This window comes from Hemitrygon akajei, chromosome 12 (assembly GCF_048418815.1).
Source record: "Hemitrygon akajei chromosome 12, sHemAka1.3, whole genome shotgun sequence".
NCBI classification, from domain to species: Eukaryota; Metazoa; Chordata; class Chondrichthyes; order Myliobatiformes; family Dasyatidae; genus Hemitrygon; species Hemitrygon akajei.
Window position 1 is genome coordinate 65234675 of NC_133135.1, and position 26241 is coordinate 65260915.

The window sequence follows — 26241 nt, forward strand, 5'->3', positions numbered from 1 at the left end:
TGGGGTTAGGTGGGAGCATGCTGTGGGAAGGGTGTGGCACTTGAGAGACAGGAGTGGAGCAGGAGGCTGAAGAGAAAGGGCCCTCTGAAATGCTGGAAGGGAGATGCATCTGGTGGTGAAATCTTACTGAAGCTGACTTCAGATGGGAATTAGATAAGTGCTTGAAGAGGAAAATACTGTATGAGGGTTTGCATGGGAAAGAGGAAGGAATTGGAAAGTATTGGATAGTTATGTCAATGAGACAGCACCTGAACAACAGGATGAACTACTGTAGGGTATCTTTCAACCAGAGTCGATGGGTGTGAAGAAGAGATGAGGAACAGAAACCAAAGGTCTCAAGCTTAGGTGGGAGTGAGTCTTGAAGTTCTACCACAGGGTTCATTTTCTTGCTTGTTGAAGGTGGTAAGAGTATTCCAGGGCTGATTGTCTCATCAGCATTCCTACTTTGTTGCTCCTCCGATTCTCAGATGAGTAATTTTTATGTGTTTCCGGGATGATCATTTTTCATGAGTAGTGTAGAGAGATATTTGCCTGGATAACAGAAACTGGAACCACCCTCATTAATTCTGCTTCTATGGTGAGCTTCTGATCTCCAACATCCATGGTTTTTTTTAATGATCATTTCCTGTTCCTGGAAAAGCAGGATATGAACAACCAGAGTTCTGAGTTCTGTTTTAGAATGTAAGACCACTCTGAAAATACATTACATTTCTTGATTGAAGGACATCATTTAAACAAAAATCATTATTTTGTTTGAAATACTAATTGGCTTTAATAGTTTTGCCTTTTTGTCTTATCTAAAGTGCAAGATTATTATTTCAATTTTGTTGTACATTCTGTATACACCTCATTGTTGCATAATATATTAGTCATAATTTTATGATGGGTAAATATAAATGTTCCGTATTTAATTTGCGAATCTATTTTATTTAATGAGTAAATAAACACAAACTTCTGTGAGCCTTTCACTTGAATGCTTGGTTAATGTTCATGTTATTAATATTAATTCTCGTATCAGAACAATTTAAACCTTAATCAATCATGTATTTTTTATTTTATGCATAAGTTGAAACAAATTTAAAAATGCAATTCCTTTCAGTATTTCCTGTCAAAGGCTTGACAGCTTCATAAATAGCAAAATATTTTATGTAAATGGTTGTCTGTTAGAATAATAGATGTTTGATATTCAGCATGAGGCTTTCTATTAGCTCTCTTTGCTGGAAAAACATCATGCAGCATGTGTTTGCTCTGTAGAACAATCTGAAAACTCCACAGGGTGTGGGGTGGGATGGGGGTCATGTTTATTTTACTGGTGTGCATTATTGCACCTAGATGGGTAAATATTGCATTAATCCAAAGGATTTTACCCTTGACCCAGAACAAGTAATTGTTCTGGTATCAGCTTTCATGCATAATACTAGTTGAGAAGGCTACAAAGTTTATCTTCTTGTAAATAAGTAATTAAAAGGAGTAGAAGTGCAAAACAGGATTTCAGTTAGTGAGAATAATAAAAGCAGGAACACTGAGGCATATTAATTTGGTACAAAACGAGTGAAATAGATTGCATATTACACAAAAATATAAGAACTTCTAAATGCAAGGAAGTTGTTAAAAGTTGTCTTGCTAAATGAGGGCAGAATTAGAGGGTCCTTCATGCAGAAGTGGAAGCAAATGATGTCTCCTTAAGACCATAAAATATAGGAGCAGAAGCAGGCCATTCAGCCCATCAAGTCTGCTCCGCCATTCAATCATGGGCTGATCCAATTCTTCCAGTCATCCCCACACCCCTGCCTTCTCCCCATACCCTTTGATGCCATGGCTAATTAAGAACCTATCTATCTCTGCTTTAAATGTACCCAATGACTTGGCCTCCATAGCTGCTTGTGACAACAAATTCCACCCTCTGACTAAAGCAATTTCTCTGCATCTCTGTTCTGAATGGATCTCCTTCAATCTTGAAGTCATGCCCTCTTGTCCTAGACTCCCCTACCATGGGAAATAACTTCACCATATCTAATCTATTCAGGCCTTTTAACATTCAGAATGTTTCTATGAGATCCCCCCCTCATTCTCCTGAACTCCAGGGAATACAGCCCAAGAGCTAGACATTCCTCATATGGTAACCCTTTCATTCTTGGAATCATTCTCATGAATCTTCTCTGAACCTGCTCCAATGTCAGTGTTGTCATCGTCATTAGGTCGCACCTGGAATTTCCATGTGGCGGATGATTTCCTTCCACGCCGCTCTGACATATTGGGATATCGTGTACTCGGCAGGTTACAGCAGTAGTTTGCCTTTGCCTTCTGCTCGGTGAGTTTAAAGAGATCACCACCTCTTGCAGCAGGTGACCAGGATGTCTAAGTGCCTTGTCGTGCTCATAGCACTCCACCAACACCTGCTGGCCTGCCTTCTTGACCGTTGGACCATTAATCGGTCTCCTCTGCTCAATCTGCCAGGGCCAAATCACACGCTGGGGCAGGCAAATCCCCTTCCTCATCGAGGGTCGAAGACCCGTCGGCTTCCCTCACCTGGCTTGGCCCGTCTGCCGAGATGTTTTTCTGGGGTGTGGCCACTGAGTGTGTTACAGCTACTTGGAGCCACAGGCGAGAGCTGAGCGCCAGGTGGAGACCAAAGGTGGACGAGTCAGTATAACCCTTCTAAAATAAGGAGCCCAAAACTACACACAATACTCCAATGAGTGCCTTATAGAGCCTCAACATCACATCCCTGCTCTTATATTCTATACCTCTGGAAATGAATGCCAACATTGCACTCGCTGCCTTCACAACCAACTCAACCTAGAGGTTAACCTTTAGAGTATCCTGCACAAGGACTCCCAAGTCCTTTTGCATCTCTGTGTTCTGAATTCTCTCTCCATCTAAATAATAGTCTGCCCGTTTATTTCTTCCACTAAAGTGCATGGCCATACACTTTCCAACATTGTATTTCATTTGCCATGTCTTTTCCCATTTCCCTAAACTAGCTAAGTCTCTCTGCAGGCTCTCTGTCTCCTCAACACTGCCCACTCCTCCACCTATCTTTGTATCATCAGCAAATTTAGCCACAAATCCATTAATCCCATAGTCCAAATCAATGACATACATCGTAAAAAGCAGTGGTCCCAACACCAACCCCTGTGGAACTCCACTGGTAACCAGCAGCCAGCCAGAATAGGATCCCTTTATTCCCACTCTCTGTTTTCTGCTGATCAGCCAATGCTCCACCCATGCTAGTAACTTCCCTGTAATTCCATGAGCTCTTATCTTGCTAAGCAGTCTCATGTGTGGCACCTTGTCAAAGTCCTTCTGAAAATCCAAGTACACCACATCTACTGCTTCTCCTTTGTCTACCCTGCTTGTAATTTCCTCAAAAAATTGGAGTAGGTTTGTCAGGCAGGATTTTCCTTTCAGGGAACCATGCTGGCTTTGGCCTACCTTGTCATGTGCCTCCAGGTATTCCGTAATCTCATCCCTAACAATTGATTCCAACAGTTTCTCAACCACTGATGTTAGGGTAAAAGGTCTATCGTTTTCTTTCTGCTGCCTCCCACCCTTCTTAAATAGCAGAGTAACATTTGCAATTTTCCAGTCATCCGGTACAATGCCAGAATCTATCGATTCTTGAAAGATCATTGTTAATGGCTCAGCAATCTCTCGAGCTACTTCCTTCTGAACCCAAGAGTGCATTCCATCAGGTCCAGGAGATTTATCCACCCTCAGACCATTAAGCTTCCTGAGCACCTTTTCAGTCGTAATTTTCACTGTACATACTTAACTTCTCTGGCACTCTTGAATGTCCGGTATACTGTAGATGTCTTCCACTGTGAAGACTGATGTAAAATACACATTCAGTTCCTCTGCCATCTCTGCATTTCTGGTTACAATATCTCCAGTGTAATTTTCTATTTGTCCTATATCTACCCTCAATTTTCTATTACCCTTTATATACTTAAAAAAGCTTTTAGTATCTTCTTTGATATTAATCACCAGTTTCTTTTCATAATTTATCTTTTCCTTCCTAATGACCTTCTTAGTTTCCTTCTGCAAGTTTTTAAAAGCTTCCCAATCCTCTATCTTCCCACTAACTTCGGTTTCCTAGTATGCCCCCTCTTGTTTTTACTTTGGTTCTGACTTCACCTGTCAGCCATGGTAGTGACCTTCCTCCATTCGAAAATTTCTTCCTATTTGGAATATATCTGTCTTGCAGTTCCCTCATTTTGCTGCTGCACTGTCCTCCCTGCTCGTGTCCCTTTCCAGTCAACCTTGGCCAGTTCCCCTCTCATGCCATTGTAATTTAATTTGTTGCACTGAAGTACCAAGACGTTGGATTTTAGTTTCTCCTCCTCAAATTTCAAAGTGAATTCAATCATATTGTGATCACTGTTCCCTAAGGGTTCCTTAACCTTAAGCTCTCTTATCACTTCCGGATCATTGCACAACACCCAATCTAGCACAGCTGATCCCCTAGTGGGCTCAACGACAGGCTGTTCTAAAAAGCCATCCCTTAGACATCCTACAAATTCTCTCTCCTGAGGTCCAGTCCTGGCTTGGTTTTCCCAATCCACCTTCATGTTAAAATCCCCAATGATTATCATGCCATTGCTTTTCTGACACGCCTTTTCTACCTCCTGCTGGAATTTGTAATCCACATCCCAGCTGCTGTTTGGAGACCTGCAAACAACTGCCATTAGAGTTCTTTTACCCTTGCCATTTCTAAACTCAACCCATAGAGACTCTGCACCTTCCGATCCTATGTCACCCCTTTCTAATGATTTAATATTATTTCTTCTACACAGGGCCAAACCACCCCCTCTGCTTACTAACCGATCTTTCCGATACACCGTATATCCTTGGACATTCAACTCCCAATGGTAGTCATCCTTTAGCCAAGTTTCAGAGATGGCCACAACATCATACTTGCCAGTCTGTAGCTGAATTTCAAGATCATCCATTTTATTTCTTATGCTGCGTGCATTCAAATACAACCCTTTCAGTCCAGTATTTATTGCTTCCAGTTTTAACTGCAGCACATAATAGACAATAGACAGTAGGTGCAGGAGTAGGCCATTCAGCCCTTCTAGCCAGCACCGCCATTCACTATGATCATGGCTGATCATACACAATCAGTACCCTGTTCCTGCCCTCTCCCCATATCCCTTGACCCCGCTATCTATAAGAGCTCTATCTAACTCTCTCTTGAATGAATCCAGAGACTTGGCCTCCACTTCTGGGGCAGAGCATTCCACATATCCACCACTCTCTGGGTGAAAAAGTTTTTCCACATCTCTGTTCTAAATGGTGTACCCCTTATTCTTAAACTGTGGCCTCTAGTTCTAGACTCACCCATCAGCGGGAACATGCTTCCTGCCTCTAGCGTGTCCAATCCCTTAATAATCTTATATGTTTCAATCAGATCCCCTCTCATCCTTCTAAATTCCAGTGTATACAAGCCCAGTCGCTCCAATCTTTCAACATATGACAGTCCCGCCATTCCGGGAATTAACCTTGTGAATCTACGCTGCACTCCCTCAATAGCAAGAATGCCCTTCCTCAAATTTGGAGACCAAAACTGCACACAATACTCCAGGTGGGGTCTCACCAGGGCCCTGTACAGCTGCAGAAGGACCTCTTTACTCCTATACTCAATGCCTCTTGTTATAAAGGCCAGCATGCCATTAGCTTTCTTCACTGCCTGCTGTTCCTGCGTGCTTGCTTTCATTGACTGATGTACAAGAACACCTAGATCTCGTTGTACTTCCCCTTTTCCTAACTTGACTCCATTTAGATAGTAATCTGCCTTCCTGTTCTTGCCACCAAAGTGGATAACCTCACATTTATCCATGTTAAACTGAATCTGCCATACATTTGCCCACTCACCCAACCTGTCCAAGTCACCCTGCATTCTCATAACCTCCTCCTGACATTTCACACTGCCACCCAGCTTTGTATCATTGGCAAATTTGCTAATATTACTTTTAATCCCTTCATCTAAATCATTAATGTATATTGTAAACAGCTGCGGTCCCAGCACCGAACCTTGCGGTACCCCACTGGTCACAGCCTGCCATTCCGAAAGGGACCCGTTAATCACTACTCTTTGTTTCCTGTCAGCCAGACAATTTTCAATCTATGTCAGTACTCTGCCCCCAATACCATGTGCCCTAATTTTGCCCACTAATCTCCTATGTGGGACTTTATCAAAAGCTTTCTGTAAGTCCAGGTACACTACATCCACTGGCTCTCCCTTGTCCATTTTCATAGTTATATCCTCAAAAAACTCCAGAAGATTAGTCAAGCATGATTTTCCCTTCATAAATCCATGCTGACTCGGACCGATCCTGTTACTGCTATCCAAATGTGTCGTAATTTCCTCTTTTATAATTGACTCCAGCATCTTTCCCACCACTGACGTCAGGCTAACCGGTCTATAATTTCCTGTTTTCTCTCTCCCTCCTTTCTTGAAAAGTGGGACAACATTAGCCACCCTCCAATCAGCAGGAACTGTTCCTGAATCTATAGAACATTGGAAAATGATTACCAATGCGTCCACGATTTCTAGAGCCACCTCTTTAAGTACCCTGGGATGCAGACCATCAGGTCCCGGGGACTTATCAGCCTTCAGACTCAACAGTCTATCCAACACCATTTCTTGCCTAATATAAATTTCCTTCAGTTCATCCTTTACCCTAGTTCCTTTGGCCACTATTACATCTGGGAGATTATCTGTGTCTTCCCTAGTAAAGACAGATCCAAAGTACCTGTTCAACTCGTCTGCCATTTCCTTGTTCCCCATAATAAATTCACCCGTTTCTGTCTTCAATGGCCCAATTTTGGTCTTAACTATTTTTTTGCTATTCACATACCTAAAGAAGCTTTTACTATCCTCCTTTATATTCTTGGCTAGTTTACCTTCGTACCTCATTTTTTCTTGGCGTATTGCCTTTTTTGTTATCTTCTGTTGCTCTTTAAAAGCTTCCCAGTCCTCCGGTTTCCTGCTCATCTTTGCTATGTTATACTTCTCTTTTATTTTTATACTGCCCTTTACTTCCCTCGTCAGCCACGGCCGCCCTTTACTTCCCTTAGGATCTTTCTTCCTCTTTGGAATGAACCGATCCTGCACCTTCTGCATTATTCCCACACCTGTATTGCCCTATCACTCATCCCACTGGCTGTGATTATGCCTCATCTCCTGCCAGTCCTTTCTATCATCTCTGTTGCACACTATCATTGATGTATTTCTGTTGTCCCTTTCCTCAGTTCTATCACTTGGTTCTCTCCCCCTGCCAAAATACTTTAAACCCTCCCCAACAGCTCTATTAAACCTGCCTGCTAAGATATTGGACCTCTTTGGGTTCAGGTGTAACCTGTCCTTTTCGTACAGGTCGCACCTCCCCCAGAAGATGATCCAGGAACCTGACACTCTGCCCCCTACACCAGTCTCTCAGCCACGTATTAATATGCCCGATCTTGCTATTCCTGCACTCGTTAGCATGTGGCACATGCAGCAGTCCTGAGATTACTACCCCAGAGGTCCTGCTTTTCAGCTTCCTACCCAACTCTCTGAATTCTCTCTTCAGGACTTCCTCCCTTTTTCTGCCTATGTCATTGGTACCAACATGTACCAAGACTTCTGGCTGTTCACCCTCTCCCTTCAGAATTCTCTGCACCCGATCCGAGACATCCCATACCCTGGCACCTTGGGAGGCAACACACCATGTGGGTATCTCTCTCAGGCTGACAGTACCTCCTCTCTGTTCTTCTCACTGTGGAATCCCCTATGCCTACCACATTCCTCATCTTTGTCTCTCCCTTCTGCACCACGGAACCATGCTCAGTGCCAGAGACCCATTCGCCGTGGTCGTCCTCTATCAGGTCACGAATTTTAAAAATATCACAAAAATCAATCAAATTCATTATAAATCCCACTACCTTCTTGTACATTAAAAAAAATCTGTCTGAGGCTTCTGTCAGTCGGAGCTGACCATGGATATTGTATCCTAACTGTCTAGATACACAAGCCTGGGCAGAATGATATGGAGAGCAAGCTGATGCCCATGTAGCAAACTCCCCCACTCCACATATCTGATAAACCCAAAGGAACAGCAGAGACTGATACAGTTTAGTACCAGCAGCGTCGCAGGAGTTGCCAGTCAACATTGAACTCGATGTCGGACTGCCTCAGGGACTCCAGCTCTGGATTTTTCCCTCTGGGTTTACTTCCAAAACCTTCCCCATGAATGGGAATAGCTGCAAGGCAGCGAAGATTTGAGATTAAAGTTTTCTTTCCTCTAGATGAGCAGCCGTATCTGCCTGAAAAGAATATAGGGCCAAGATAAATTCATTACATTACACACACTTAATGAGTTGTTAGAAATATATAGAACACTGGTGAATAGCTGTTGTAGCACTTAGTTTTGAGAAAGGAGATGAAGCATTTCCGAGGAACTGGAGATTTTATAAAGACAAATTGCAGCAATTTGGAATTGTTAAACTCAATTTTCAGTCCAGAACGCTCAATTCCAAGAATTAGACTCATTGTTCTTCACTCTCGCATTAAGCTCCATTGGAATAGTTTAGGGCGAAGAGGAGTGAGAGAGTAGAAATTAGAATTTTAAAAGCTCAGATGACTGGAAGTTTGCTGCTACCCTTGAGTAATGAATGGATGTGTCTCAACGTGTTACCAGATCAATGTTTAGTGGCATTCAATGCTTGTAAATGGGGTGACCGAACATTGATTGGGTGACCATTTTGTGTTGCATCTCCTTTATATGCACAGAAGGGTAAAGAAGAGAAGGACGTTTGGACCAGGTGTTGGAGAAAGTACTCCGTTGGTAGAGTATATGGAGAATAGGAAGGGAAATGTGTTGAGAGCATCTTGTTAAAGGTCCATGAAATGATGGAGCAAAATCATCAGGACTTTTGTTCATCTGTTTTCCCTTGGTTAGCTCAATTACTGTTTTCATCCTTTTTGTCAGGTATTTCTCCAAGATTATTTTTTATCCCCGCATTTTTTTTCTGGAGCAGCTGTGTTCAGCTCTAATAGACTCTGCAGGGATTCCAAATGAAGCCACTCTTTTCCTGAATTTGATCTGCCCACTGTTATTTATTGTTCCTTGTCCCAGTGCTCTTGCTGCATCAGGAGGTCTGTGTTCAACAATGTGCTGTCACATGCAAACTCTCAGCCACTTTCTTGAAGTTTGTTCTCACTTGCAGTTCTGCTTCAATGTTTCCCTCATGTAGCAATTTTGCTTTTCTTTCATGTGAATAGTGGAGATTCCAGTTACAAACCCTGCGCCACACCGCTCGTAGATTCTTGTCAATCTGTAAAATAACCATTTATGGCCACTGTTGCAGATGAGCCAAAAACATGTTGCATCCTTCAACCCCTAGCTTATCAAAATCTATTGAAGAATTATATTGAAATATCCAGAGACCCTGCTTATGCTGTCCTTGTAAGGAAAAAAATATTCATGATCCTATGATAGAAAAATAGTCACCTATTCTCTTTTAAAGTTATTTCTAAATAGTGATCCCTGGTTCTCAAGTTTCCCACAGGAGGAAACATCATCTCCATGTTTAACCTGTTCAGCCAGCTCATCATCTAGTTTCTTTCAATCAAATCCCCTCTTGCTCTTCAAAATTTTAATGAATACAAGACCAAACTCTTAAGACAAACAGCATCTTGTAAACTTATTCTGCCCTGCTTTCAATGTGCTAACAATCTTCCTTAAGAAGGTAAAGATAACACGTGTAGGGACATGTCGTGATGAAGGGTCTTGGCCTGAAACGTCGACTGTACTTCTTCCTATAGATGCTGCCTAGCCTGCTGTATTCCACCAGCATTTTGTGTGTGTTGCTTGAATTTCCAGCATCTGCAGATTTCCTCGTGTATGTGTAGGGAACCTTGGATTTCGAGGGATATGAAGCCCTAGTTAAGTGAAAAAGGGAGGTGCATAGCAGCTATAGGTGAGTTGGAACGAATGAGGTGCTTATGGAGTACAGGAGTATACTTCAGAAAGAAATCAGGAGGGCTAAAAGAAGGCATGAAGTTAATCTGGCAGACAAGGTGAAGAAGAATCCCAAGGGATTCTACAGGTACGTTAAGAGCAAAAGGATTGCAAGAGACAAAATTGGTCCTCTGGAAGGCCGGAAAGGTAATCCATGTGTGGAGCCAAAACAGATGGGGAGATCTTAAATACGTTCTTTGTGCCTGTATTTATTCGGGAGATGGATATAGACTCTATAGAAGTGAGGCAAAGTGGCATTAACTTTACGGATCCTATACAGATTACAGAGGAGGAAGTGTTTACTACCCTGAAGCAAATCATGGTGGATAAATCCCCAGGGCCTGACAAGGTGTTCCCTTGGGCCCCATCGGAGGCAAATGCAGAAATTGCTGGGACTCTTTCAGAGATATTTAAACATCTTTAGCGATAAGGGAGGTATCAGAGATTGGAGGATAGCCAATGTTGTTCCACTGTATTTAAAAATGGCTCTAAACATAAATAAGGAAATTATAGGCCAATGAGTCTGACATAAGTTGTGAGAAAGTTACTGAAAGTTATTTTAAGGGACCAGATATATAAGTATTTGGATAGCCATGGACTAATTAAGAATAGTCAGTAGGTCATAGGGTTTTTTTGAGTAAGTTACCAGGAAAGTGGATGAAGGCAAGGCAGTAGATGTTGTCTACATGGACTTTAGTAAGGCATGTTACAAGATCTTGCATGGTAAATTGGTCAAGAAGGTTCAGTCACTCGGCATTCAAGATGAGGTAGTAAATTGGATTAGACATCGGCTTTGTGGGAGAAGCCAGAGAGTGCTAGTAGAGGGTTGCCTCTCTCATTATTTCCTGTGACTTGTTGTGTGCCGCAGGGATCGGTGCTGGGTCCTTTGTTGTTTCTCATCTATATCAGTGATCTGAATGATTATGTGGTCAACTGGATAATCAGATTTGCAGATGGTACCAAGATTAGGGGTGTAGTGGACAATGAGGAAGGCTATCACAGCTTGCAGAGGGAACTGTGTCAGCTGGAAAAATGGGCTGAAAAATGGCAGGTGGGACTTAATGTAGACAAGTGCGAGGTGTTGCACTTTGTTAAGACCAACCCAGTGTAGGCCTTACACAGTGAAAGTTAGTCTCCTGAGGAGTGTGGTAGAACAAAGGGATCTGGGAATACAGGTCCATAATTCATTGTAAGTGGCATCATAGGTAGATAGGGTCATGAAAAAAGCTTTTGGCATATTGACCTTCATATACCAACATATTGAGTACAGAAGATGGGATGTTATGTTGAAGTAGTACAAGATGTTGGTGAGGCCTAATTTGGAGTATTATATACAGTTTTGGTCACCTACCTACAAGGAAAGATGTAAACAAGGTTGAGAGAGAACAGAGACAATTTAGTAGGGATATGGAGGGTTATGGTCCAGGTGCAGGTCATTAGGAGTAGGCAGTTTTTAAGTGATTTTGACATGGACAAGATGGGCCGAAGGGCTTGTTTCTTTGCTTTACTTTTCAATGAATCTATGCTGTGGACAACAATCTAGATGTGATCTCACCAAATGTGATTAATTTCTTTATTGAATCCGTTTTTGTGAAATTTGATGCATGCAGAGTGCAGTTACATAATTTGAATTTTTAATTTTAATTTTGCATTTGTGCAGGAACATGCATACCCAGCTGATGAGCTAATGCCTCTGACATGCCGTGGCCGTGTTCGTGGCTTGGAACCCAGTCGTGGTGATGTGGATGATGCCCTCGGCAAGTTAGTGCTGCTTTTGGCTAATTCCCCTTACTTGTTTCAGCATTTGTTCTCAGACATTCTGAAAAAAAATTTGAAATATAAGTGAGAGAAGAGTTTAAATGACGTGAGAATTGTCTGGAAGATGAATTGTACTGTGACTTTTTTTTTTGGTTTTTGAGGAAGCAGATGTTTTGAGAGTTCCTATTCAACCCAAAGCTTTTTAATTTTGAATCTTAGACTTATAGTTACTTTTCATCTAAAGCGTGTTCAGTGAAATTTAATTGTCACTTTTGCAAATTAATCTGTAAGGTATAGGTGGTACATAAAGTCTAAACCTCTGCATAATGTCATATTGAAGGCTAAATGGCTTCTGATAAATTGGAAACTGATTTCCGGTTTACCATAGATTCTTAAGGTTGTATTTTACCATCCAGCAGCTATTGGACCTGAGCTCATTTTGCACTAAATTATTAATATTTAGAATGTGGTTATGCTTTTATAATCTGAAATCATAAATATTCCAAAGGCAAATATTTTATACCCTCAAAATTCAAAGTAATTCAGTACAGGTTAAAAGATGAGATGGTAGTATCATAAATTATCAGTGATTATCTAAGGTTTTTTTCAATATACCAGTCAGTACCAAGAGTATTTAAAGTAATATAACCCTAAGATGAAAATGAAAGGGAAAGATTATCCAATTTAGATCATTCATGGCCTTGCATTTTGTTTTGTGTTCATCTATAGAGGAGTAAACATAGAAACATAGAAAACCTACAGCACAATACAGATCCTTCGGCCCGCAAAGCTGTGCTGAACAGGTCCTTAGCTCAGAACTACCTAGGCTTACCCATAGTCCTCTATTTTTCTAAGCTCCATGTACCTATCCAGGAGTCTCTTAAAAGACCCTATCATTTCCACCTCTGCTGCCAGCAGCCCATTCCATGCACTCACCATTCTCTGCGTAAAAAAAACTTACCCCTGACATCTCCCCTGTACCTACTTCCAAGCACCTTAAAACTATGCCCTCTCGTGCTAGCCATTTCAGCCCTGGGAAAAAGCCTCTGACCATTCACACGATCAATTCCTCTCATTATCTTGTACACTTCTATCAGGTCATCTCTCATCCTCTGTCACTGCAAGGAGAAAAGGCTGAGTTGACTCCACCTATTCTCATAAGGCATGCTCCCCAATCCAGGCAACATCCTTGTAAATCTCCTCTACACCCTTTCTATGGTTTCCACGTCCTTCCTGGAGCGAGGCGACCAGAACTGAGCACAGTACTCCAAGTGGGGTCTGACCAGGGTCCTAAGTAGCTGCAATATTACCTCTGGGCTCTTAAAACTCAATCCCATGATTGATGAAGGTCAATGCACCATATGCCTTCTTAACCAGAGTCAACCTGTGTAGCAGCTTTGAGTGTCCTATGGACTCGGACCCCAAGATCCCTCTGATCCTCTAGACTGCCAAGAGTCTTACCATTAATACTATATTCTGACACTTATCTGGGTTGAACTCCATCTGCCAAAGCCCAGTTTTGCATCCTTTCGATGGCCCGCTGTAACCTCTGACAGCCCTTCACACTATGCACAACACCCCCAACCTTGGTGGTAGTTTTAAAGAACACTGCCAGTTCGTCTCACTGCCTGCCACAAGAAACTGGAGCTTTGAGGTTCTTCGTTTGCCATTTTGTAACCATAGTTTTCAGTCAGCCTAACTCTGTTAGAGTCTGATTTCTCCATTTCAAAAAAAGGAAAATAACTTGCATTTTAATAAATTGAATCAACCATCTATTAGCTCTGAGGTGAGAACGCTACCGGTGAATGATAGCAGCCATTAATTTTACATCTGTTAGAGGCAAACAGCTCTCTGCTTATTTATAAATATAGATGCGTAAAAATTGAAATTGGCTTACCATGAAACATTAAGGGAGCGGATGAGATAACTACTTTTTAACCTGATATTTCGACTGCTGAAAGCTTATGAAACAGATGTCAAATAGGTGTTGATAAATTGAATTTCTCTTTGGTAAATCAAATCCTATTTACTGATGATCTGAGAATTCAGAATCAGAATAAGATTTATTATTGTGAACATATGTCATGAATTTTTCTGTTTTACAGCAGTACAAGACCTAGAAATTACTATAAGTTACTAAATAATAAAAGCACAAAAGACGAATAATGAGGTGTTCATGGGTTCGAGGACCATTCAGAAATCTGATGGCAGAGAATTGCATTCCACAATTCTGCTCCATTTCTGTGGAAAATGCAAAACAATTGTTCTGGCTTTCAACTATTCTTGTATAAACAGTTGTACTGCCTGCCCATTTTCTTTGGCTGATTTCCATATATTTAGCTACGAATAGAAGAAAAAGTTCTAAAACTACATTAAATTGATATTGAAGTCATCATGCAAACTTTCACTGCCATACATCTAAAGCTGTTCACTTCACCCTCAGGTTAACTGTTAATTGTTTTCTTTCAGATTTTCTTTGACTTTAGTTGACACTTTGGATACTCTCGCAGTAAGTGAAAACAGCTTAGCTTTAAGTTCAAAATACTGTATATTGAATGTCAAAGAATCAGGAAGAGACACTAAGTAATATGTTTTTGTGTTTCTAGCTGCTAAATCAAGTGGAAGAATTTGAAGCTGCTGTGAAAAGGGTTATAAATGATGTTCACTTGGATAATGATATTGTTGTCTCAGTCTTTGAGACTAATATAAGGGTGCTAGGGTAAGTAAAGGCAATTTTTTTTTTTGAAAATGAGCTTTATAAATAGATGATGTAAAGAGATATCAGAATCTGATAGACTTTTCATGTGCAATTATCTGTGAGATGCCAGTAATCATTTCACTTTTTAGAGGTTTGCTGGGAGGCCATGCGATGGCTACAATATTGAAAGAGCAAAGTGAGCAGATGCAGTGGTATAACGATGAGCTTCTCTACATGGCAAAGGAACTTGGGTACAGGTTGCTGCCAGCGTTCAATACCACCAGTGGACTTCCATACCCTAGGGTAAGTACTACTTTTCTTTTGATTATTTAAGCTGTGGATCGTCTCCAATGCGACTACACTTCCTTAGATCAAGTAGGCCCAGAGGGTGAGGGATAATTGGATCAATGGTGAGGGATGTCAGTTCAACAGAAGAGAAGGAAAGACAAAGATGAAGAACAGAGGAACAAAAGAATGAATGGGTGCAAAAGTGCCAAAGGGAGAAAGGGAAACACTATAAGACATTAGGAGCCTTTGGAACTGAGGAGCTGACACAGTAAAATGTGTATCAACAGGACCCTCATCCCAAATTGCACTAAGGTGAAGAACTGTTAACTGGGAAGAGCAGTAATCAGTCATTAGATACATCATTATGACAGACTTGATGGCACAGTTGAAGGATCCATTTAAAGGAAGTGGAGACCAGGAGGTACCCCAGCTAAACCTTTCAAAAGTGGTAGAGGTACAATGGGTGTACATGCAGTTTCTGAGAATGGTGATTCATTACTAACAGTGATTTTTTTTGGTGACATACTGATTTTTTTTTCCATTTGGCTAGCTGTAGAGAAAATACAACTACAGTGGGGCATCAGTCTAGTAAGATGCAAGTGAAATACTGTATCCTACACCACAGCAACACTGGGGTGAATTGAACATTTAACAAATGCTGCAATGGAACTGGTAAAATCCACCTGTATAAAGCATACTTAAATGCTCAAAGTTTTCCAATTATTTTACTTCATTCTGGTACGTGGTTATCACAGTGTTGCAATGTCACCCATGTGATATGGAGATTAGTCAAGCATAATAATCTCCAAATGCAGTGTTGTTGTTTCTCATTTGGCCAAAGCAATATATCAGAGTAACGCACAGGCATAATTGGATACTGTACAAGGACAAAGAGGCAGTAGGGTGTTGCAGCCAGTAGAGATGCTGCCTTCCATCTCCAGTGTATTGGGTTCAGTGCTGACCACTAGTCCAACTTGTATGGAGTTTGTACATTCTTCATATGACCGCGAGTTTCCTTGGTACTCCCACATCCCAAGGATTTGTAGGTTGAAAAGTTAATTGGCACTGTAAAATGTCCGAAATGTGTAGATGAGTTGTAAGATCTAGGGAAAACTAATGGTATTATAGGGAATAGAACGGGATTAACATAGGATTAGTATCGATGGGTGTATAATTGATGTCACTGATGGTATGGACACTTCTCAAATGACTTTTCTCACAGTCTATGATTAAAAGAGTTTTTAATCCTCCCAATGTTAAAATGTACTAGGATTCAGTTTTATGATACATTCCAATAGCAACAAAATCTTCAGTACTGAACTTAAATTTAAATTAATTAACTTTCAAGGACTCTATCTTATATTTTTGATATTGCTTATTTATTATTATTTATTTCTTTTTGTATTTGCAGAGTTTGTTGTCTTTTGCACTCTGGTTGAACTCTGGTTGTGATCTTTCATTGATTCTATTACTGTTATTATTCTATTATGGATTTATTGAGTATGCCCACAAGAAAATGCATCTCAGAGTTGTATATAGTAACATAAATATAGTTTGATAATTTAAAGTTCAAAGTAAATTTTTTGTGAGTCTTTTGTTATTTAGCAAATGATAAATGTGGTAACATGAAAATACTTAGATATCTTTATTTCCTTTGTAATTAATGCAAAGTATGTTTTTGAACAAAAAGGTCAATCTGAAGTATGGAGTGAGACAACCGCAAGCCAGAACGGGTACAGAAACAGACACCTGTACAGCCTGCGCAGGAACCCTTATTCTGGAGTTTGCAGCTCTGAGCAGACTTTCTGGAGACCCAGTTTTTGAGGTGTGTAGAAAGGGAGCAATTAGTAAAGGTCAGAATCTATGTACAATTTAGAATTGGAAGTACATAATTCAAATCAAAGTATACTCGGGCCCACCTTTTGTTATCCCTCTAACCATAAGAATCAGAGAAAATCACTCAGCATGTGCTGCCTTAATCAGCTCGCTGAAAGAACTATCAACAGATTCGGCAGTCCTAAAGGATGGGAGGTAATTGAATCAAAGATAATAAATGTTCTCTGTTTTCTAAAAGTTATGTTTTTATTTGAAAGAGAAAACAATATTGATTTCTCAGCGTATTATAAGTTGAATCTCTGTCACAAATATCTATGAAAGATAATCCGCACACAATAATACTTATCCCTATGAGGAAAAAAAATCCTCTAATTTCATTGATAATAAGTTAAAATGTTTAACCACCTGTTCATTTGTTGTTGCAATTGTCTCTCCCAATTTGTCAAAGCTCTTCATGATGTTTTACACCTATCAAATCTTCTCTTGATCTCTCAACTCAAGTAAAAAGAGGACACTACTCTTTAGTCTCTCCTATTAATTAAAACCATTCAGCTGTGGAATCATATTCTAATGATTTGTAAGTAGGTTTAAGACTCAAACTTAAAATTAAATAGTTCAATACAAAATATTTAAATACTTCACTCTAATTTTATTTTCAGGTCCTTGTGCCAATGTTGTGTATGCTTTGTGCACTAACATTGGCGGAAGTCATGAGATTTTGTAGAATCATAAAAACCTGCAGCATTTATGGAATTCATTAAGCCCATCCACTTTTCATCATCTTTGTTCAAAGTGCAGTTTTAATCCTACTTTTCCATTTGTTCTCCCAGTCCTCCTTCCAAGAATTAATATAATTGTTTATTTGAAAGCAACTTATTAAATCCAGTGTTGCTCTTGCATCACGTTGTCTGACCACTAGTTGATAAATGAGTTCTTTTGCCAATCAGTCTAAGTGTACCTGCTCTAGATATTAGTCTTCAGCCAGAGGAAATGGCCCTTATAATTTTGAACCTGTTCGTTAGATTTTCTGTTCAATTTTCCAGCTCTGAGAACATCAACCCCTACCTCTTTGATCTTTTTTAAGACACAATGACACAGTAGGAAAACCGGTCTGGGCGCTAGTTAAAGGTAGTATTAAACTTAAGGAAATGGCTTACCCAGGAAATTGGTAAAGAAAGGCAAAGTAGAATCTGAGAGTAAACTCGTAAGAACCATAAAGCAAATAAAAAAGTTAATAATGGGGAATAAAATGATGGCAGAAGGATAAAACAAATATCTTGGTTTTGTCAGCACAGAAAAAGACACAATAAACCTTCCCCAGGAATACTTGACAATAGACAATAGGTGCAGGAGTAGGCCGTTTGGCCCTTTGAGCCAGCACCGCCATTCACTGTGATCATGGCTGATCATCCACAATCAGTACCCCGTTCCTGCCTTCTCCTCATATCCCTTGACTCCGCTATCTTTAAGAGCTCTATCTAACTCTTTCTTGGAAGCATCCAGAGAACTGGCCTCCACTGCCTTCTGAGGCAGAGCATTCCACATATCCACCACTCTCTGGGTCGGGAACATGTTTCTAGTGTGTCCAATCCCTTAATAATCTTATATGATCTTATAATCTTATACTTGAGAACCAAGGTTCCAGTGCAAATGAGGAAGTAAAAGAAACCGTCTGGATAGCCTCTGACCTGAAGACATAAACATTGATTTCTCAAACTTCCAGTGATTGCACCCCCTCTTCACCACTCCCGTTCCCATTTTCCCCCTCTCACCTTATTTCCTTACCTATTCATCACCTCCCTCTGATGCTTCTCCCCTTCCCTTTTTTCTATGGTCTTCTACCCTCTCCTATCAGTTCCCCCTTCTCCAGCCCTTTATCTCTTTCACCTGTCAACTTCTCAGCTCTTTATTTCACCTCTCCCCCTCTCCTGGTTTCACCTACCACTTTCTACTTCTTCCTCCTCTCCCTCCACCTTCTTGCTCTAACTTAAATGATTTGGTTGAGAGGATCAAACAAGTCGAGTTTCTATAGCCAGAGTGATAGATTCTTGATTATACAGAATGTCAAAGGCTATGGAGAGAAGGCAGGAGATTGGGGTTGAGATGGATAATAAATCAGCCCTGATAGAATGGTGGAGCAGACTGGATGGATCAAGTGGCCTAATTATGCTCCTATGTCTATGACCTAATCAGCTTTGTTTGATCCTTTCTAAATCTGCTGATGATGCAAAATTAACTAGATAGGTAAACAGTGAGGTTTCAAGAGAAAGTGGAAAACTAAATGAATGGGCAACAAAACCATGTGAAAAAATGTGAGGTTTTCCATTTCAGTCAAAAGAATAGAAGAGGAATGTTCAGTATCTTAAAGGTGGTGAGAGATTTTTGCAATATTGATAATCAAGTGGACCTGTCTGTCCATACACAAAATATCAGAAAATGGAGAAGTCATTAGACCAATTCTCTTCCAAAGCAACTCTCCCATTTCTACTCCTCCTACCTTCATTGGACTTTCTTCTTTAGCCTGGAAAACATTTCTCCATTTTATATTTGTCTAATATTTAATAGAACCTCCTTCCAGTTTCTGGCCATGCATTATTTTTAAAATAAAATGCTGATATCACTCTGAATTGTTTTCACCTTTGTCATACTCTGGTCCTCAACCCTAAATGTTTACTCTGTACAGATATTTCAGATCTCTAATCTGAACATTTGAACCTTTCGTCAGCCTTCTCTCAAAGAATGCCATCACAGATTCCTATAATCTGTTCTGTTATTGTTGTCTTTTATCCTACAAACCATTTTCACAAATCTCTTCTACACCCTCTGTAACACTTTCATGTCCTTCCTATAATGTGATGACCAAGACTGAATGCAGTACTCCAGTTCAGTCTGGAGGACCACTGTTTAAAATAAAGGATCAGCATTACGTCTCTTTGTCTGTATCGATGAAACCCAGAATTATTGATTACTTATTTGCACCTTTTTCAAAGTGTCCTGCCACTTTCAATGATTTTTGAAATCAATGGATCACAGCATTTTCCCAAATATTGATAACAAGTCTACACATTGGTAGTTTCCAGTCTTCTCTCTCCCCGCATACCCTGAAATCCTCTTTCCACTCAATGTCATTGAAAGCCAACGTGCTGGAACAACCACCAGTTCAGAAGGCATGTGGAATGTTGGCCTTTATTGCAAATTGATTTGAGTACAAGGATAAAGATTTTAAAGGGCCTTGGTGAGAATGTTCCAAAGTATTGTGTCAAATTTTGATACCCTTACCAAAAGGAGGATAATTTTGCAGTCGAGGGAGTGTAATTAAGAATCACCAGGCTGGTTCCTGGAAATTTGCTGGAAACATTCAGCTACTCTGACAGCCTCTATGAACAGTCCTAACTATTTCTTTTTCCACAGAGTGTTGTCAGCGTTTTCTATTTCTGATTTTGTTTCAGTTTCTAACATCTGCAGTTCTCTGATACTCATTTTGTTTCTTGATTCACTTGTATGAGGAGAGATTGAGTAGGTTTATGTTTAAAAGAATGAGGTGTAACCTCATGGAGATACAAAATAATAGGATAGATATAGGGAGGCTGTTGCCTTAGTTGAGGCGCCTGGACAGGAGTCATAGTCTCAAAATGAGGAGTAGTCCTAAGATAAGAAGACTCTTCACTTGAATGGTGAATTTTTGGAATTCTACTATCTGGAGGAGCAGCAAGGTTCAGTCATTGATTTAATTCAAAGCTATGATTGCATAAGGCAAGAAAATGATATTGAGGCAGAAAATTAGCCATGATGTTATGGAAGCGCAGGCTTTGAGCTTAATGATGCCCATAAATTTTATTGCACAGCAATTCACATTTAAGAGTTACACAATTGAAATTTGACCTGGCCCATAATAGAGCAGCCTTTATAGGGTGTGGAAACCCTATTCCTGTTGCTAAGTTTCACTCTATATTAACATCTGCTCATTCAAAACTCATGGTCAATTCAATCCAAATTATTTTTTAACCTTTACTCACTGCATGTCTGTACCAGTTGCAAGAATAATTTTGTGAACCCTTTGCAATCACCTAGTTTTCTGCACTAATTGTTCATAAAATGTGGTCTAATCTTCATATATGTCACAGTAACAGACAAACAGAGTCTGCCTAAGCTAATATCACACAAACAATTGTACTTTTTCTCGTTGATACTGAGTACACCATTTAAACAATCACAGTCTAGTTCAAAAATGTATGTGAACCTCTGGGTAATGCCGTCTACAAAAGCTATTTGAGTTAGGTGTTCTGATCAGTGAGGTAAGATTGGAGGTGTGGGTTGTAAGGAGACACAAAGTCGGGTTTCTGACAGAACCTGCTCTTCTCAAGAAAGATCTGTTTATGTGCACTATGCCTCAGTCAAAACAACTTTCAGTGGACCTTAAAAGAAGAATCTTAAAGATGTATGAAGCTGGAAAAGGCTTCAAAAGCATTTCTAATGACCTGAGTGTTCGATCAGTCTACAGATGGGTTTTTATGGTTTTTTTCTGATTTTTAATTCACTGGCAGCAATGATGGTTTCACATGTTTTGGTCCCAAGTTATGGAAGTTCTTCCCTATCTTTTAAGATCCTCCTTAAAGCATGTTTCTTTGACCAACCTTTGAGCCAGATTTTGTTTCAGATGACTTTCTTTCTGGTATCTTGTCAAACAGAGTTTCTTTTTGTTGATGTCACATGTTAAGTGCCTGGGGAATATCTGGAATATAAAAAGTGCAACATAAGTGAAAGATGCTATTAACAAGCTATGAAGTAAATTTCATCCACAAGAAGTGAGTTACAATTGGACCTTCTTTGGTATGACTTTTGTTTTTAGGCATTTGCATTCTGCTAGGATGCCATTTAAATGTCAGTACATGCATTGCACAACTAAGCTTTGAACAGATTTTTACATGTACGTAAGGATAACTTTAAAATTAAACACCTATATTCAATGGAAACATTTTAAAAACTTGCATTTTGCAGTTTTAATAAAATTGAAATCCAACTGGTTTTATTCCTGTCATCACTGTCTCTGTGATGGAACAAGCATCAAGTATTGAGGAGAAATCCATCAATGCACACACAGTCAAGATAACAAATAGACTGGAATGCAGCAACACTGACTGTTCTATCAAGGGTTTGTAGACTTCTCACACAAATTATATATTGCTTATTTAATAGGCCAGTAAATTGGGATGGGGGGTAACATTTGAAGGCTATTTTCACTTTTATTGTTCATGGTTAGTTTCATCATTCTTCCATAGTGGTGCTCTAACTAATATGAATGTATGTCACCCAGTGGCACATCATGTCTGGTTGCTAACAGTCTTTACAAGTTGAATTGAGGGCTCTGCATTTTTTCAAGAATCATAACATAATTTATCTGAATTCTGTAGATGCAGTGTGGTTGCTGAAGACAAACTGCGGATACTTTGAACTTGGATATTTGGCATCTGCTGTATGTAACCTTAAGTGATTGTTTTAGCTATTCATGCAACAGACTCTTTTTCTACTGTACAGCAACATGCTCGGAAGGCCTTGGACTTCTTGTGGGAAAGGCGGCAGCGCAACAGCAACCTAGTGGGAACAACCATCAACATCCACACTGGAGACTGGGTCCGCAGAGGTGGGACACGTTCCTCCAGTGCTGCTCTCTCTTCCCCATCTATCAAATCAGATGCTTTACAATTTCCTTCTGACATTGATCAATTTCTCTCTATTTCTCATTTCATGAACACAAAAAAGATTTGCAGATGCAAATTTGAAGTAGTAAAATGGATTCAACAGTGGCTGGATGGGAGATGCCAGAGAGTAGTGGTGGATAACTGTTTGTCAGGTTGGAGGCCGGTGACTAGTGGTGTGCCTCAGGGATCTGTACTGGGTCTAATGTTGTTTGTCATATACATTAATGATCTGGATGATGGGGTGGTAAATTGGATTAGTAAGTATGCAGATGATTCTAAGGTAGGTGGCGTTGTGGATAATGAAGTAGGTTTTCAAAGCTTGCAGGGAGGTTTAGGCCAGTTAGAAGAGTGGGCTGAGCAATGGCAGATGGAGTTTAATGCTGATAAATGTGAGATGCTACATTTTGGTAGGAATAATCCAAATAGGACATACATGGTAAATGGTAGGGCATTGAAGAATGCAGTAGAACAGAGTGATCTAGGAATAATGGTGCATAGTTCCCTGAAGGTGGAATCTCATGTGGATAGGGTGGTGAAGAAAGCTTTTGGTATGCTGGCCTTTATAAATCAGAACATTGAGTATAGGAGTTGGGATGTAATGTTAAAATTGTACAAGGCATTGGTGGGGCTGAATTTGGAGTATTGTGTACAGTTTTGGTCACCGAATTATAGGAAAGATGTCAACAAAATAGAGAGGGTACAGAGAAGATTTACTAGAATGTTACCTGGGTTTCAGCACCTAGGTTACAGAGAAAGGTTGAACAAGTTAGGTCTTTATTCTTTGGAGCGTAGAAGGTTGAGGGGGGACTTGATAGAGGTATTTAAAATTATGAGGGGATAGATAAAGTTGACGTGGATAGGCTTTTTCCATTGAGAGTATGGGAGATTCAAACAAGAGGACATGAGTTGAGAGTTAGGGGGCAAAAGTTTAGGGGTAACACAAGGGGGAATTTCTTTACTCAGAGAGTGGTAGCTGTGTGGAACGAACTTCCAGTATAAGTGGTAGATGCAGGTTCGGTATTGTCATTTAAAGTAAAATTGGATAGTTATATGGACAGGAAGGGAATGGAGGGTTATGGGCTGAGTGCGGGCCAGTGGGACTAGATGAGAGTAAGCATTCGGCACGGACTAGAAGGGCCAGGCTGGCCTGTTTCCGTGCTGTAATTGTTATATGGTTATATGTAACACACACAAAATACTGGTGGAATGCAGCAGGCATTTTGTTGCTTGAATTTCCAACATCTGCAGGTTTCCTTGTGTTAAAATTTGCAGATGTTTTATTTCTCTTCATAGATGCTGACTGACCTGCTAAGTTCCTCCAGCATTTTGTGTGTTACTTCTTATTTCAGTGTCAGTTTTACTAACGATACCTGAATTGCTGTGAAAAGTTCCTTTCTTCATATATTGAAAGTACCAATTTCCAATATTTAGCTAGATTATTGACGTTTTCCTATAGATCGACACTACTTTTATCTAGTTAATGTTCTCAGAATTAGAATAAGGTTTATTATCACTGACGTACACGTATGTCATGAAATTTGTTGTTTTGTGGCAGCAGTACAGGGCAATGCATAGAATATACTGTAAATTACAATAAGAAATATATAAAAATAAATTAAATTGTAATAAATGAAATTAATTTTTTTACTGATTGTTTTTAATGCAGATAGTGGAGTTGGAGCTGGAATTGATTCTTATTATGAATATCTCTTCAAAGCATACATTCTGCTTGGTGATGATGGCTATTTGCAGAGGTTCAACACTGTAAGCTTTGCTTCTTTTTGCTGCATCTTAGCTGTCACGTTATTTTCCTTCTTTAAATAATTCCATGAATATTAGGATTGGTCAGTAAAAGAAACTAGGTAGATATCACTAGCATGATAGACTCAAATGAGTATATAAAATTCAAATAATTGATTTTAAAGTTTCACTCTGGAGCTAAAATGAATTGCAACCTACCAATGGCATTGCTGTATAAAACAGCTGAGTTACCCAAATGCCTTAAGCTAAGCTTTTATATGGAATTATTACTCTGGCTTAAGCAATCAAGTTATTTGGAAGAAAAGTAAATAATTTTATGAAGGGTTAAAACTTCAGCACTAATTTGTGTTAAACTCGGTCAAACTACACTTTTTACATGATTCTGAGTATCAGTCAGATGGCTAAATATAATCAGAGTGGTGGTGGTAATTAAGCAGTTGTTCGCTTTGTGATGAATTTACACAGTTAGAGTAACTGGTGTTGAAAACTGAGTGGCTCAATTTGTTGTTTGATGATGACACTTAAAGGTAACTCGCAACTAAAGGGAAGTTCATTGAATGCAGCTTCAAATGCTATTTTCCTTTAATTGCATCACCAGCTTCAGACACTATTCATTTTGCCACTCCCTTAATTCACTTGCCAGCAATCTTTTATTAATCAGCACATTCAGTGAGTCATTAGCCTTGCTCCCACACAGAAGCATGGTTATATGCTTCAGTTTCATTGTACATCTCACAGGCAACATGTACTGCAGTAGTGCCACCATATCATACAACCACTTCATTCGCTGAAGTATTTCCCCCTTCCCTGTAAGGTGATATAAAATTAGATGCAATGGTGATTAACTGATTTGTGATGGGTGCAATGACAAGGCCGTATCAACAAGGTGAAGACACTTAAGCAGTTATTGGAGAACCCACTTCTGAGGCTTTGGTTAGTGCCTGATAGCCGATCCTCCTTGTCTTCTGTTTGCACAATGGAAGTCCTCCTGTAGTGCCACATTTCCCTATACTACTTGTTTTCATTTTTAACTTTGTGCAGTTGGGTCATGTATTAATTAGTGCAATATTTACAGGGGTGATGCAAGTGATGGTGCAATACATGGTACGAGTGATTGGGGTCCAGTTCCTGCTACTGTCTGTAAGGAGTTAGTATGTTTTCCCCTTGATAGTGTGGGTTTCTTTAGGTGCTTCGGTTTCCTCATACATCCACAAAACATATGTGTTAGGGTTAGTAAGTAGCGGGCATGCTATTTTGACGCTGGAAGCATGGTTAATGTTGCAGTCTCTATTGTAGCACAAGTGAAACAATTGTGTGCTTTCCCGATAGCTTGCGGTTTTCTCTTTTAAACACCATTAGCTGTCTGTAATTTAAGTCGTGGATGTTAATCTTGATTGGACCAAGCAGGTTACCACAGCATTTTGTTCTCCAAATTTTGTTCAGGATCAAACTGGCATCTGTTTTATTCTGCAGAACTGTAATGCAATATATCACTTCATCGTTATTTAATTTACTTTTTAAATATTGCTTTAGTTCGCTGTGTTAGAAAGGAATAAAATAGTAAAATATTTCAGTTGATACTTTAACTTGAGGTATCTGAGAGGAAATGACAATGCTGTCATCTGTTGTTTTCCCTTTCAGCACTATGCAGCTATCATGAAGTATATAAGCCAACCCCCTCTCCTTCTCGATGTCCACATACATAAGCCACTGCTAAATGCACGGACATGGATGGATGCTTTGTTAGCTTTCTTTCCAGGCCTGCAGGTAAATTCTGTTCTTTTTGCAGGATCAAGTCTCCTAGAGCCTCAGAAAATCAGCAACTTGCAAAATTAAAAATGGTCACATTTCATCTTCTCCCTTGCTTCTCAGTCCTGAAGAAGGGTCTCGGCTTGAAATGTCGACAATTGATTCATTTCCATAGATACTGCCTGACCGGCTGAGTTCATCCAGCATTTTGCGTGTGTCACTTTTTACTAATGCCTGCATATTTTGAGGAATGAAAACTGACTGATTATCTGGACCTCCTGATTCAGGAAGTTAATCACATTTAAATCTCTACATAAAATCAGTCTGTGTTATGACCTTTAGTTGATACAAGATCAAATCATGTCATTACAAATATAAAAGAAAACTGCAGATACAGTACTGAAATTGTTTTATCTGATTATGTTGGGAGCACTCAACAGGTCAG

At 39.8% G+C, this 26241-nt stretch overlaps 1 protein-coding gene across 2 annotated transcripts in view; it reads left to right on the forward strand.

Moving 5' to 3' along the window:
* The window catches only part of edem3 (ER degradation enhancer, mannosidase alpha-like 3), a 71775-nt gene that overhangs the window by 16055 nt on the left and 29479 nt on the right, over positions 1-26241 (forward strand). For both annotated transcript variants that reach the window (XM_073063308.1, XM_073063309.1), the window contains exons 3-10: positions 11668-11768; positions 14235-14274; positions 14372-14484; positions 14613-14766; positions 16442-16576; positions 22123-22228; positions 23953-24050; positions 25689-25814. In XM_073063308.1, the coding sequence (XP_072919409.1) occupies positions 11668-11768; positions 14235-14274; positions 14372-14484; positions 14613-14766; positions 16442-16576; positions 22123-22228; positions 23953-24050; positions 25689-25814 (873 nt within the window). The remainder of the gene's footprint in view (positions 1-11667; positions 11769-14234; positions 14275-14371; positions 14485-14612; positions 14767-16441; positions 16577-22122; positions 22229-23952; positions 24051-25688; positions 25815-26241) is intronic.